Source organism: Solea solea, chromosome 12, assembly GCF_958295425.1.
Source record: "Solea solea chromosome 12, fSolSol10.1, whole genome shotgun sequence".
NCBI classification, from domain to species: Eukaryota; Metazoa; Chordata; class Actinopteri; order Pleuronectiformes; family Soleidae; genus Solea; species Solea solea.
Genome location: NC_081145.1, coordinates 26984389 through 26998775, shown reverse-complemented (window position 1 = coordinate 26998775; position 14387 = coordinate 26984389). Strand labels below are relative to the sequence as shown.

The 14387-nt window shown below is 42.8% G+C and overlaps 1 protein-coding gene across 3 annotated transcripts in view; it reads left to right on the top strand.

The window, feature by feature from the left end:
* Positions 1-14387, top strand: part of znf423 (zinc finger protein 423) — a 168225-nt gene that overhangs the window by 84234 nt on the left and 69604 nt on the right. For 2 of the 3 annotated variants that reach the window (XM_058645028.1, XM_058645026.1), the window contains exons 14-19: positions 27-587; positions 668-852; positions 1810-2258; positions 3634-3850; positions 5792-5876; positions 12440-12460. In XM_058645028.1, the coding sequence (XP_058501011.1) occupies positions 27-587; positions 668-852; positions 1810-2258; positions 3634-3850; positions 5792-5876; positions 12440-12460 (1518 nt within the window). The remainder of the gene's footprint in view (positions 1-26; positions 588-667; positions 853-1809; positions 2259-3633; positions 3851-5791; positions 5877-12439; positions 12461-14387) is intronic. The other variant, XM_058645027.1, reaches the window with a different exon arrangement.

Below are 14387 nucleotides of genomic sequence, written 5' to 3'. Positions count from 1 at the left end.
CTTGAATAAGTTGTTGTGTCTTGTAGGCCTCAAGCCCCGAAAGTGCATCTTCTGCGGCGAGACGTTTGGAACTGAGGTGGAACTCCAGTGTCACATCACCACGCACAGCAAGAAGTTCACGTGCCGCTTCTGCGGCAAAGCTTTCCAAGCCATCTCACTGTTAGAGCGCCACCTGAGGGAGAAGCACTGCATTTTCGACGGCGGCAACATCACAGGCAACGGCGGAGGCACGGGGAGCAGCAGCAGCCAGAACGGGACGCCCAACGGCCTCGCACAGTCCTCCAAGCGCGGCGGGGGAGGAGTCGGCGGCGGTAACGGAGGAGTGGGAGGTGTTGAGAGGGTGACGGTGGCGGCCGCTGAGCAGGCCGACCTGCAGAACATGGTGCTGAAGGGTGGAGTTGTGGGAGGAGGGAACCAGGGAGGAGACACGGTCAACAGTCATGAGGCGAGCGGCGGCGAGGAGGAGCTGGACAATTCTGAGCCCATGTACGCTTGTGACATCTGCGGAGCGGCCTACACAATGGAGTCGCTTCTGCAGAACCACAGACTGCGTGACCACAACATCCGACCTGGAGATGACGATGCTGGTAATGAATCATTCCCCCGCAGTTTTTATGAATTTCATATTTAACTCATACTTGAAAATAACTCCCATGATGTTGACTAGGTTCTCGAAAGAAGAAGGCCGACTTCATCAAAGGGAACCACAAGTGCAACGTTTGCTCCAGAACGTTCTTCTCTGAGAACGGACTTCGTGAACACGCCCAGACACACCGAGGTCCCGCAAAACACTACATGTGTCCCATATGTGGCGAGCGTTTCCCCTCCCTGCTGACCCTCACTGAACACAAGGTGTGTTTTTTTTATCTCCAGCTGGCACATGTACATCTGACTTCTCTATGTTTTAGTGTGTACTTGAAAGTCCCAATGAAACACTTATCTACCAACTGACCTCCCTTTCTACCATCTTATTTACCTGCCTACTAACTTACCAACTTACCTACCAACGTACCTTTTGACCAACCGACCTACCTAGCAATTTACTAATCTACTTACCGACTTACAGACCGACCGACCTACCTACCAACTTACCAACCTACTTATCTACCAACTGACGTCCCTTCCTACCAACTTACCTACCTGCCCACTAACTTACCAACTTACCTACCTAGCAACCAACATACCTTTTGACCGACCAACCTACCTAGCAATTTACTAATCTACTTACCAATTTACAGACCTACCTACCTACCTACCTACCAATTTATCTACCGACCGACCTACCTACCAATTTACTGACCTACTTATCTACCAACTGGCCTCCCTTCCTACCAACTTACCTACCTGCCTACTAACTTACCAACTTACCTACCTACCTACGTACGTACAGCTCATTTTAACGTAATGAGGACTGTTGGGATTTGTGCAGGAAGAACAAATAAGTAGTCGATGTTTAAAGAGTGAAGCAACACTGCTCTCTGTGTTTTTTTGCCTGTCCCCTTGTGTTTTGTTTTGTTTATTTTTCTCTCTGTGTTTCTATATTTAATCTAGGCTAATTTCAGATTTAAAAAAAAAGATTAAATAATCCTAAAAGAGCCACCACTATGCAGCTTACTTGTATAAAAATGCCTAGCGTAGTCCTGTTATTCTGTAAAATGGGGAATTCCACATCATCACCATGTAATTGGTAAATTATTAATGGTGACAAAATAATGATTGATGAAAGAAGAGTTCCTTGAGTTCTTTTATAAAACACTTGTACTTTTCCTTGTTTTACTGATAAACCCTGCGTATGTCTCCTCTCTCCAGGTGACCCACAGTAAGAGTCTGGATACAGGAACCTGTCGAATCTGTAAAATGCCCCTGCAGAGTGAGGAGGAGTTTATAGAGCACTGCCAGATGCACCCTGACCTCCGAAACTCCCTCACTGGCTTCCGCTGTGTCGTCTGCATGCAGACCGTCACCTCCACCCTGGAGCTGAAGATCCACGGCACCTTCCACATGCAGAAGCTTTCCACTGGTTCTGGACTTGTCGGTGGAGGAGGTGGGAACGGTATAGGAGGAGGGGGAGGAGGAGTAGGAGGAGGAGGAGGAGGAGGGGGGAACGGCTCAGCCTCTTCATCCCCTAACGGTCAGCTGCAGCAGCATAAGCTGTATAAATGCGCCTTCTGCCTCAAGGAGTTCAAGAACAAAGGGGAGCTGGTGAAGCTGGACGTCAACGGTCTGCCTTATGGTCTCTGTGCCAGCTGCATGAGCAGGTATGCCTCTGTCCTGTAAACCCTGTGGACGCTGGATAATAAATAAATACTCTTAAAGGAAAGATCCAGACTTACAGACATTCCGCGTCTATTTTTTTGTTTTGCGATTTCGACTGAAAGAGCTAAAGCGGCGGAGACAAATGTTTATTTTTAAAACCACATTTCACTTCACCACAGACAAACCAAAGTGTCCACAGATTCTACAGAAGACTGTTTACTTTACCCCAAGTTGTCGTTCTGTGACGCCGCCTTCAAAGTCCGGAGCAGTCGATTGTAGAATGCAGTGCCATTTGGACACCAGTGCTGTCCAATTGAGTATTTCGCAGAAGCGTAATGAACTTGTTATTATCCTAAAATAGACCTAGAATGTCTGTAATTCTGGATTTTTCCTCTGATTAACCACAGATTGTTTAAACATTATTAAGTTGTATGATTGTCTGTTCCATAACTATCTTCTTCTTCTTCTCCTTTGTACATTCCTTTCTTTATCTATGGTGTTTTTCATCATTTTTCAGTTACTTCTCTTCTTCTTTGACTCTTTTTCTCCGTGACACATCTTAGCTTTTCCTCCCACATCTCTTCACATCATCTGTCGTGTTTTTACCGCAGTCATGTAATGTTGCGTAACCGTGCACCCACATTTCTCCTCCTTCTTTGCAGTTTTACGACTGTTTGCATTGGTAATTTTGCATTTCTGCCTCCGTCTTCTTTTCTCTTTGCCTCATCTTCTTCGCTATTCTTCTTCTTCCTTCCTCTCTTTTTCTCCGTCACTTTCCTTTGCCAGTCTACGCTAAATACACACATCTTTTTCTGTGTTTTTTCAGGTGTTAGCATCCGTAATGTTGCAGTACCACCTTCCTCTCCTCCTCAGATTTCCTTTAAACATCTTGTGTTTTGCTATTATCATCATTATCATCTTCTTCTTTCTTCTTCTTCTTCTTCTTCTGCCAGTTGCTCTTGTAATAAACACAACCTAAGAATTCATTTGGACAACATGGGACGATTAGCTAGCAGAGGCGGCAGATACACTAGCTAGTTAGAAAGCAAGTCGTGGAAAAATGGCTGCGACAAGTGCTGAAAATAAATTCCTACTTCCTACTACCACAGACAGTGACCTCTGGTGTTTAAAGCTTTGACAAAAATGCAGATGAGAGGGTGAGAGATGTTTTGGTAGCATTTTGTCAAAGAGTGTCCTGCTATTGCTAGCGTCTGTGGATTAGCTACCTTGAAAAACCTCACGTTTGTTTACAACAGTATCGTCTTGTATTCTGACACAGAACAGCAGCTATCTGTGTTACAATGCAAACACCTTGTGTTTTCATGTTGTTTTTGTGAAACAAGCCGCTAAAATGAAACCAATGCTCAATCAAATCAGGGGCACGAACGGCCAGAGTCCGAACCAGGGAGGAGGAGCAGCCACGCCGGGGGACGTGCAGGGTGAAAAGGCCATGGTCGGCCTGAGGTGTCCGGAGTGCGGGGTGAAGTTTGAAACCTTGGAAGACCTGGAGAGTCACGTCCAGACGGATCACCCCGAGGTCAGCCCCGAAACCAGCGCAGCGGGAAAGAAAGCCGAGGGTTCGCTCGCACCGAAGGTGAGGCGGAGGAAACTGAGATCAGGCTGAGAGATGAATAATTTTAGAGAAAATCTGGGTGGATTTTTTTTTCAGAACCACCGTCTCTGACGTGGCTCAACTCAAATGTACCGGTCTGTAAAAAGTAGTGAAATACACACCATAAAATCAAGTGTAGTGCATGTATGAATTTGTGTTTGTAGCTTTGTGAGGACCTAAGAAAACCGATAAACCATAGAGAGTGAGGACATTTTGGGAAAGTGAGGATATTTTGGCATCTTTAAATGAGGAGTTAAGACCTGGTTTTTGGGTTTGGGTTTGAATGGGATTTAGGTTAGGATTAAGGGGACAGACGATGCATTACATGTATGAGGGACCTTTTCTGGCATAAACAGTGACCATGTCAGGACCAGGAGTCCTCATGGAGACCACAACTTGGTCCTAATGAGGCAGAACCTAATTTATCTGAGGAACTGGATAAGTTTAAGACTAAGATTTTACTAGTTGGGGATTAACTGGTTATGGTTAGGGATACGGCTTTGTTTACACTGTCCAAATGAATGGAAGTCAATGCAGAGTCGCTGCACAAACTGTGTGTGTGTGTGTGTGTGTGTGTGTGTGTGTGTGCTGAGGTCATCTTATAAGGCAGGGGTCTCAAACTCAAATGACCTGGGGGCCACTGAGCATGTGGTCTGGTCAGGAGGGGGCGGGATTGTGGGTAACATAAGAGTTCCATGACAGGGATATGAGATTAAAATGATATTTGTGACATTATTTCACAGGATTTCAAAAGAAAAGTGTTTGTTTTGACAGGGAATATATATATATATATATATATATATATATATATATATATATATATATATATATATATGTACTGATGCTGCCGTCGTGGCCACGTCTGGTTAAAATAAAATAAGTATGTTTGAGGCCTCTGTTATCAGGTGTAAAGGGTTAAAGGTTAGTGTTTGACAGGTGAATGAATGAGACATTCTAGTGTCCTCTGACGTCACTGAGACCAGACTGTGTGTGTGTGTGAAGTGTTGACGTGTGTGCCGCTGTGTTCATGTGTGTAGCTCTACCTGGTGTGTGTGTGTGTGTGTGTGTGTGTCAGCTGAGCCCCACTGCGTCTTGCGGCTGCGGCGTGCTGAGGCATTGTGGGAGCTGTTCGCTCTACTTGATATTGACAGTCAGACTCCCCGGGACCTGCCGCATGCCTGTGTCTCTGTGTGTGTCTCTGTGTGTGTCTCTGTGTGTGTGTGTGTGTGTGTGTCTCTGTGTGTGTGTGTGTGTGTGTGTGTGTGTGTGTGCGTGCATGTGTTAGAGACAGTTCCTAGGGAGCGTCAGTCTTACCTGCACCTTTGTTTCTGCTTAGTCTAACAGCACAAAGACGACAAAGTAGCATCTCTCTCTCTCTCGCTCACACACTCACACACTCACACAGCGGTGAGATAGTGGAAGTGGGGCCTGTGTGATCACTGTGTGCTGTGACTGCATCAGCGGAGCCTCAGTTTCTCTCTCTCTGTGTGTTTCTGTCTCATAATTTCACTCCTTAAAGGGGAATTCCGCTATTTTTATCCATTGTTTCTAGATGCTGTGAGAGGAGAGTGAGAGACCCATGATTCCCGGTTTTGTTTGTTTTTAAATGTTTCATTTATTGAATGTTTTGACATTTCTGACGCATTAAAGTGCTCAAATTATTTCAGTTTTTTTTTATTACAAAACATTGAAATCCCATGTTTATCCTCCAGCCTGGGGCGGCTTGGTTTAGTTGAGTGGTTTTTTAAGTCTGTTATTTATTAGAAAATGCTCAGATTTTGCCCTCTGACTCTCACAGTATTCCACTCCTGAGGGGGAACAGATTATTTTTCATTGTTGGTTTTAGTTGTGATTTCACAAAGAGTTGTGTTTGTTTTAACAAATAATCTTTTATTTGTTTTGCTGTTGTTTTTGTTGTTGTAGAAAAAGACCTACCAGTGTATTAAATGCCAAATGACGTTTGAGACGGAGCGAGAGATCCAGATCCATGTCGCCAATCACATGATCGGTGAGTGGAGCACAGCTCTTTCTCTTTGTGGTATATTTAAAGTGTGTGTGTGTGTGTGTTCGCGCGTGTGTTTGTCGTGTGTGTGTGTGTGTGTGTGTGTGTTATCCTAATGACTGTAAATGTCACATCTCTTTTTGTGTCTTCTCTTGCTATAAAAACAACTCTGCTGCCTTTGTTTTCCTCCAACACCTTGGATTCAGTACACACACGTACACACACGTACACACACACACGTACACACACGTACACACACACACACACACACACACGTACACACACACACGCACACAGGTGTGAGACACGGAGGTGAAATGACGGAAAAGAACCTCCTGACTTGTGTCTTCCTCAGCAGCTGTCGTGTAAATTAACACTTTGAGTGTTTTAAAAGTTAACAGATAAAACTTTATTTACACTGTAGCAAACGATGAAAGATGATTTATTTATTTGTTATTTACAAATCCTGTTTTTCCAAATGCCGTCAGTTCAGATTTACTGGTGAACCTGCTGGTCCTGACTCTGTTGACTCTGTTGACTCTATTGACTCTATTGACTATTGTCTCTGTTAACTCTATTGACTCTGTTGGCTCTATTGACTCTATTGACTCTATTGACTCTGCTGACTCTATTGACTCGGTTGACTCTATTGGCTCTATTGACTCTGCTGACTCTATTGACTCAGTTGACTCTGTTGACTCAATTGCCTCTGTTGACTCTGTTGACTCTATTGACTCTATTGACTCTGCTGACTCTATTGACTCAGTTGACTCTGGCTGTTTCAGTGAGTGGTGCATCCACTCACCAAACGTAGAGATTCAGGTGCAGAGAAGGAAATGAAATGACTCTTTTGTAGTATGTGTGTGTCAGAGCTGACGTCATCTCTGCTGCGTTTGGTCGTGCAGCTCTTTTTTGACTTTGCGACTCATCAGTGGCGTGCACAGGTATTTGGTAGAGCAGGGGTTGAAAATTGAAAGGGCACCACTAGTACGCTTAGGGCAGGCATGTCCAGAGTGCGTCCTGGGGACTGAATTTTATTGTTAATTCATTATTAATTTAAATAAGTAAGTTCAAGTTGCATTTTCTAGCAATGTTTATGTATGTAAACTTTATTTTAGAACTTTATAGAACAGTTTTTCCCAATCCTGGTTGTCGGGGACACCGAAGCCGAGTCTCATGACTGTACTTTTTTGTCATTATTCATCATTTTCATTCAAAAAAAACATATTTAAGATGATATAACTGTGTGATATTTGTGCAGATTTGTGAGAAACAAAGACGTTCTCTTCAGTCTAGTAGAATAAGATGGCATTTTGTTGTTCCCTACACAGTATAATAAACTGTGCCTTTGACACACAGACAACTACATCTACCCTTATATGTAGTATTTTATGAGTACTAAATATACGTATGACACTATAGATGTGTCTCTTATGTGCAGATTTCTCGTGGGTCCCTCAGGTCGTGACAGGCGGGTTCATATTTAGCATCGAGAACAGCTGTTTGTTTTCACGGGTCGCAAAGTTTTCTACTGCAAGTTTTGTGTCATGTGAGGCTTGAAGTAGGTGTGTTGTTCTGTTTCCACCTCCCCCTGTTGACCATGTGGTGATTGTGGTCTGTGATCTGAGTCAGTTGTTCTTTTACGAGCTTCCCTCGTGACCTCCGCTCACCGCTGCTGCCGTGGCATCTCTGTCGTCATGGAGATTAACGAGGTGGTGCAGACGAGTTGTGAAGGGGAACAGGCGCTCTCTACGTTCACCTGTAGCGCCCCCTTTGCCAGACCTGACAGGCGATCCCAGAGTCACTAATGTACCCTGAGGCATGTGTGTGTGAGTGCTGACAATGCTCTGACTCATCTAGTGATGTCTGGAGACTTTAGGTTGAGACAAATGAAACACAGAAGTACAGCTGGAGAAACTTTGACCTCCTCCCTCTGTGGTGCACACACACAAAACCTGAACCTTAAACCAAACTTGATTAAACCCTGAAACTTAAACCTGAAAAAGTTGACATGACAGTCTAAATAAAGCATTATCCCTAACTTTAACCACAGTCACAAATTCAAATCTTAACACAAAACTTACCCAGTTCCTCAGAAATGAGGTTCTGCCTCTTTAAGACCATGTTTTGGTCTCTATGAGGACGACTGGTCCTGTCAACACAGAGAAACACTCAGAGTTTATTGTTGCTGCTGTCTTTTACCCATTGTTTCCCTCCATCCGTCTCCCCCTGCTTCACCTAAACAACCTTCTCTTCTCCTCCTTCTCCTCTCCACGTGGTTCTCAGAACTTCTCCTGTCAGCTTCTGACTCTTGACCTCCTTCCCCTCCCTCTCTTTTTCCCCCCATCTCTTCTCCATCGCTTCACCCTGAGAACTGTACTGCCCGTCATCCTGTCACTCCTCCGCTGTCTGATTCTGACTCCTCTATCTATCTATCTATCTATCTATCTATCTATCTATCTATCTATCTATCAGCCAAAATATAGTGCTAACGTGTCCATCTAACAACATTTAAAAAACTCTCCAAATGTAAACTAAGCGGGGAAAAGGTCAAATGTATGTATATAATTTGATGAATTGTTACCAACGCAGTGTTTTTCCATGAAATATCTGTATAAATATACATTTAATTCCAACCTAATGTAAATTTGCTGTGAAATGTCCAGCCTTTTTTGCTTAAGTTCAAGTCTTGAGTTCAACTCTGTAACTTATAGAAATGGCAGCAAAAATAGGCATAGATGTAACATTATGAACTAATTTGTCTCTTTTTAACTTATAACTTATAGTTTTTTTATCATAAAAAATGGGGGTGCCCGTATAAAAGGTTTGAGGAACACTTTTTTAAATGAAAGTTTTAGTCACTTAACAGCAGTTTTACGTTCCTGTGATTATTGATGAATGAATTAAGTTTGTTGTTTGTTTCACAGCAGAATTCACCTTTAAAGTGAGTTTAGTTTTTGAAAATCACATCAAATATAAAAGAAACTACTATTTTAGGACAATCAGACAAGTCTGTGTAGTCAAATTACTCGTCTTTACGTCCATGTAAACAGTGGATTAGTATCTTTAATAAATATGACACTTTAAACCGGTGGAAGGAGAAGAGACGAGGGAGGGAGGGGGGGGGTTTGTGTTGCAGTGGTACAGTCCAGTCCAGAAATGTGATTGTCACATTGCTCCGTGGGTAATACACGGCGCCCCCCACAGTCCTGTTAATTACGCTGTCAGAAAGAGAAAGCGACGGAGAGGCGACGTTTGGGGGGGAGACAGAGGAGCGAGAGGAGCGAGAGGAGCGAGAGGAGCGAGAGGAGCGAGGGGAGCGAGAGGAGCGAGAGGAGCGAGGGGAGCGAGAGGAGCGAGGGGAGCGAGAGGAGCGAGGGGAGCGAGGGGGGTCAAAGTGAGACGTCCAGAGAGGAATCTTTGAAAAGTCAGTGTCACCTGTGTTTGAGCTGGAGCCAACAAAGAAGCTTTGGGGGACGTTTGTCATGGAGACACTTTCTCAAAGCTTTAAAGGACTTTTTACAGTGTGTTTTTACCTGATGAGCAGAGGCAGCATGTCTTCTTTCTGTCTGTCACATTTTCCTCTTCTTGTGAATATAATACCTCAGAAACTCGTACTCGTACTTGTTTGGGCCATAAAACCAAAACGTGCTTTGATTGATTCCAAAACCATGGAAATTATGATTTTCTTAAATTTGCTTTTTTTGCTCCACAAAACCCACATTATTCAATATTTAATGATTTCTTTGTTTTACGATGCAAATAAACCAGCAAATATTCACATTTAAGGAGCTGAAAATAAGACTCAAACTTACATAGTTTCAAAAATAGTTTGATTTGTTAATTAATTAACAAACAAATAATCATTGCAGCCCTAAAGTCATGGACTAATGGACGTAGTCTAAAGTTGCAGGGCGGGGTTTGTAGTTGATGTTTTTTACTCTCGTTCTTCACGCTGTGCACTGACTTTTACTCTTTTAAGAAAAAAAGTGGCCTGAAATTAACATTTCTTTTTCGACGGGGCTTTTATTGTGAAATATTTGCAGATCCAGGTCCTGAAAACATTGTAGCAGCACAAAGTAGATATAAATACAGATTTCTATCGATTAAAAGACTTCACATTTGGAGACAGGAGACCCTGAAATCGGCCCCAGGTTGTGCTTTCCCGTGATGGTGTAGTCACTGTTTCCCGCAAGCTTTGGCTTCCACACGGTGCACAAGTTAATTAAAACACCATGTGGTCAATGCCCATGCTCCACAGGCGGAGAGGAGGAGCGCGAGTGAGGAGGAGTGAGGAGGGACGCGACAGGAGGGAGGGAGAGGGAGAGAGACAAGGAGAGAAATCATGCAAGAAGGTTGAAGGGACAAAATGAGACGGTCAAACGCGTGTCAGGTCAAGCTCTAAATAATCATTGTTTAAAATCTCTAATCTATGTTTTTTGGGTCACAAAAGCGACGCACGTGCATTCACACTGTGAGGAAAGTCAGCATTTTCTTTTTAACCAAACATATATTTTTATATTATTGTTTGTTTTTGCTGTCATCGGAGAAAATGAAGTCATTAATTGAGGAGACGCCGCTCGCCGTCGCCTACTGTGTTTGTACAGTGTATAAATAATGAGTTAAAGTCTGCGTCTGAGCAGGTGTTTGCTTCACACCTGGTTTGCACTTTCATTTCAAGTCTAATAGTAAGTATTTATTTGTAGTTCTGGCTCTAAAAAGACTCCATGCAGACTATTTTGATCACTGATTAAACAGTTTCAGCTTCTTAAATGTGAATATTTTATGTTTCTTTTGTTCCATATAACAAAGAAATCATTCAAAGTGAATGATTTTCATTTGCGGACAAAACAAACGTCATTTCAACCCACAACTAATCAATTATTTGCGAAAATAATCAATAAATGTGTCTATATTTAGCATAAATGTGTTGTTTTTGGACTAAAATTCACACTTTATGGTCTTTTTATCATCATTAAGACGTAGTTAACACATGTTATGTCGTTTCTGCTGTGAAGCAGAGTTTCCTCCCTCCCTGGGTAGTAGTGTGAGGCAAAGACACAATTCAGTGTGTGTGTCTGTGTGTGTGTGTGTGTGTGTGTGTGTGTGTGTGCGTGCGTCTTAATTCTCCGAAACAGGATCACTGTTGAAACGTTGAATACAATATGATTAAAAAACAAATGTGTTGTGGATTTAATGTGATTATTGTGACACACGTTACTTAGTTCAATAAGGAGGAAGTGGCAAAGCGCACACACACACACACACGCACAGACTCACATAAATAAGGTCGTTGACAGCATGTTCTAAGTGTTACATGCAGCCGCTAATGCTTTACTAATCACCTCAGTCTAGATTTCACAGCATGAGACCTCACTTCTCAAATACATGTCGACACACACACACACACACACACACACATTGATGTGTGTGTTACTGTACTTCGACTTTCCATTTGTGTAAAAGTGTGTAAACAAAAACAAGCGCTGAAATGACAAACACTGCTCACAACTATGTTTGTGTCAGTGTCTCAGAGCTTTGACATTAAAACCATTTGGTTTTTGTAGTTTAAGGATTAGCCTTTTTTTTCGTTTTTAAGCCGACAGGAAAATACTTCTTAACACAGGTGCGTAAAGAGATGAAAGTCGACATTAAGTAGCGAGAAGACTCTCACACGTTGTCTAAAATATGAACAAAAAATACTTTTATTCACTAGATCGTGTCTAAGTATTTAAAGGTGATACTTAAAGTACCAGAAAGTGACTTAGGTAGAAGTTAAAGTCACTTTTTATTATAATAAAACATTTACTGTTCTTAAGTATCAAAATGTAATTTTCTGATATAAAATGTTTTAGAAGTAAAAGTATTTAAAAAAAGTGAGGAGTTAGGATTGAGCCATGGTGGCTCAGTGGGAGGGCGAGTTGTCTTTCAACTGGAAGGTTGTGGGTTCAATTCAAAGACGTATATGTCTAAATGTGTCTTTGAGCAAAGATGAGTGAGTGAGTGAGAGTCTGAGTGAGTGAGTGAGTGAGTGAGTGAGTGAGTGAGTGAGTGAGTGAGTGAGTGAGTGAGTGAGTGCTGATAGAGTTGGCCACCGTAGTTTCCTGATACACTTGTGTACTCGCGATCGAGTCCATTTGACCGTTGTAAACTGATGTGCACCCTTTAGCTCCGCCCTCTCTTTATTTATTACTCCATTGTTGTCCTCTCCCCCTCTTCATCTCCGTGTGTTGACCTCCATCTCTGCCCCCGCTCTCACCTGAGTCTTAACTGAAATCAAATAAAAATAAGCTCCAGACTTCAGTGTAACCTCTGTTTGTCATGTAGCCAGTCATGCCCCGCCCCCTAAAATAAACACCAGTGTCTCGTCAGGTCATATCAGGTAATGTTTTTCCTCAGTATTAACGAGATAATACTGCTTTTTTTCCCCCCTTCCTCCTCCTCCTCCTCCTCCTCCTCCTCCTCCTCCCCACACCTACACCATGTTCACAGTACGTATGACTAATCCTGCCCATTCTCTCCCTCCGCTCTCCCCCCATCCCCACCTGCCTATTGGAAACGGCCCGTAGAGGAGCCCACCTGTCGGCAAGGTTTGTCCCCTTTCTGTCTCCTTAGTTTTTTCGCATTTTGAGCAAGACACTGCCTGCCCATCCGCATTCCATGTACCTCTGCTTTTTAAAAAAACAAACATGTATATTATGTGTACCAGTAGCAATTTAGCACGATAAAAGGTGTTTTTTTAGCGCCATTGTGGGATGAATAACCTGAAAACCACATTGCATGGTGTGGAGGGATAAAAAGACGATATTTCTATATGAAAAAGTTGAAATTCTTTGTTTATTTTGACACGTTTTAGCAAAAATCTTTGCCCACTTACCCCCCGACTTCACCTCAAATCCTCATTCACTCCAACCCCCCACGCTGCTAGCTGCATGTGTTCATGTTCCCTCCCTCCTCATGCACGCATATACACACACACACGTGCACACACACACACACACACACAGATGCCTCGCAGGTATCCAGTGGCCACTCACCTGGATCTAAGTGCTCCCCGGTGGAATGTGGTGGCTAATGATGTGTCCACAGCATGAGCTTTACTTACCTCTTCACATCGGTGCACAGTAACAACATTAGCGGCCGTGCTAATGCACTTTATTTACCTTTAGATCATCGATACGTTTGTGAAACACGTGAAAAATATCATCAAACCCTTTGGTTCAGGCAAGTCCAAAGTCTGGCCCGCAGGCCAATCACGGCCCACAGTCAGATTTTGTACGGTCCCACAGCTTCGGTTTTATAATGTATTATTATCATTTGTCTTGTATAAAGTAACTTATTAAAGGGATACTTGAGTATAAGTAGTTTACCTGAAAATGACTTTGGTAGAAGTTAAAGTCACTTTTTTAATATAATATTACTTAAAAGTATCAAAATGTAATCCTCTGATATAAAATGCGCTTAAGTTTTATAAGTAAAATTATTAAAAACTTGGGGAGTTAGAATTGAGTCATGGTGGCTCAGTGGTAGGGCGAGTTGTCTTTCAATTGGAAGGCTGCGGGTTCAACTCCTGGCTCTGCTATAGTCTATATGTGTCCTCAAGCAAAGAAGTGTGTGTGTGAATGGCTCATCAACACTAGAACTAAAACTCTATATACTGTAAATGCAGACCATAATACCAACTCTTCTTCTTCTTCTTCTGATTTGATTCGGTAGTAACGAGTAACAAAAGACAGTGTGCACACAGTACAGCTTTTAAATCACCGTCCGTTCCGTCTTTTAAAGTCGACCAAAGCCGTCTGTGTGGAATAATGCGTTAATGAACCTTTTTTTTCTTTGCACCTGAAGGTTTGCACTCGTGTGTCGTTACAACAACAGCAGACAACCTGCATTCAACCAGCGTCTATTAGCCCCGCAGTCAAATCTGCGACACGCTCCAGTAGTAATGTCAGTTTGCCGTCTAAGCAGCCGTCCCCGGGGCCGTGGCTGAGCTGCTCTCTCTCTCTGTGTGTGTGTCTGTGTGTGCGAGTGTGTGTGAGCTTCCTTTCCACCACTCTCCGTTTACACATGCACGCACACACACACACACACACACACTGATCCGTACGTATACGTGGTGAGCAGGTTCTAATGTGGTTACTTTGTGTGAGTGAAGACTTAATGAGGCGAGTAAGAAGCTTTTGGAGTCACTGGAGGTGGATAATGTGGTTTGCAGGGTCAACCACATCTGTGTGTGTGTGTGTGTGAGCACTGCAACATATCTCTATATGCTGTATAATCTACAGATTATCTTCAGGAGCTGCTGCTGCTGCTGTAGATTATTAACAGGGTTTCAAACAGCCTGGAAAAAAAAGCCAACTTTAAGTTGAATGATTCATATATTCTTATAACACACCTGGTGTTTCTGTATTAACTGCCATCACTTAGGATAAGACACAAACTATAGGTCGTCAAAATCACTGGATTGTATATCACAAAAAAGGCAATATCATAATATCTGAATACTTCACCATGTTT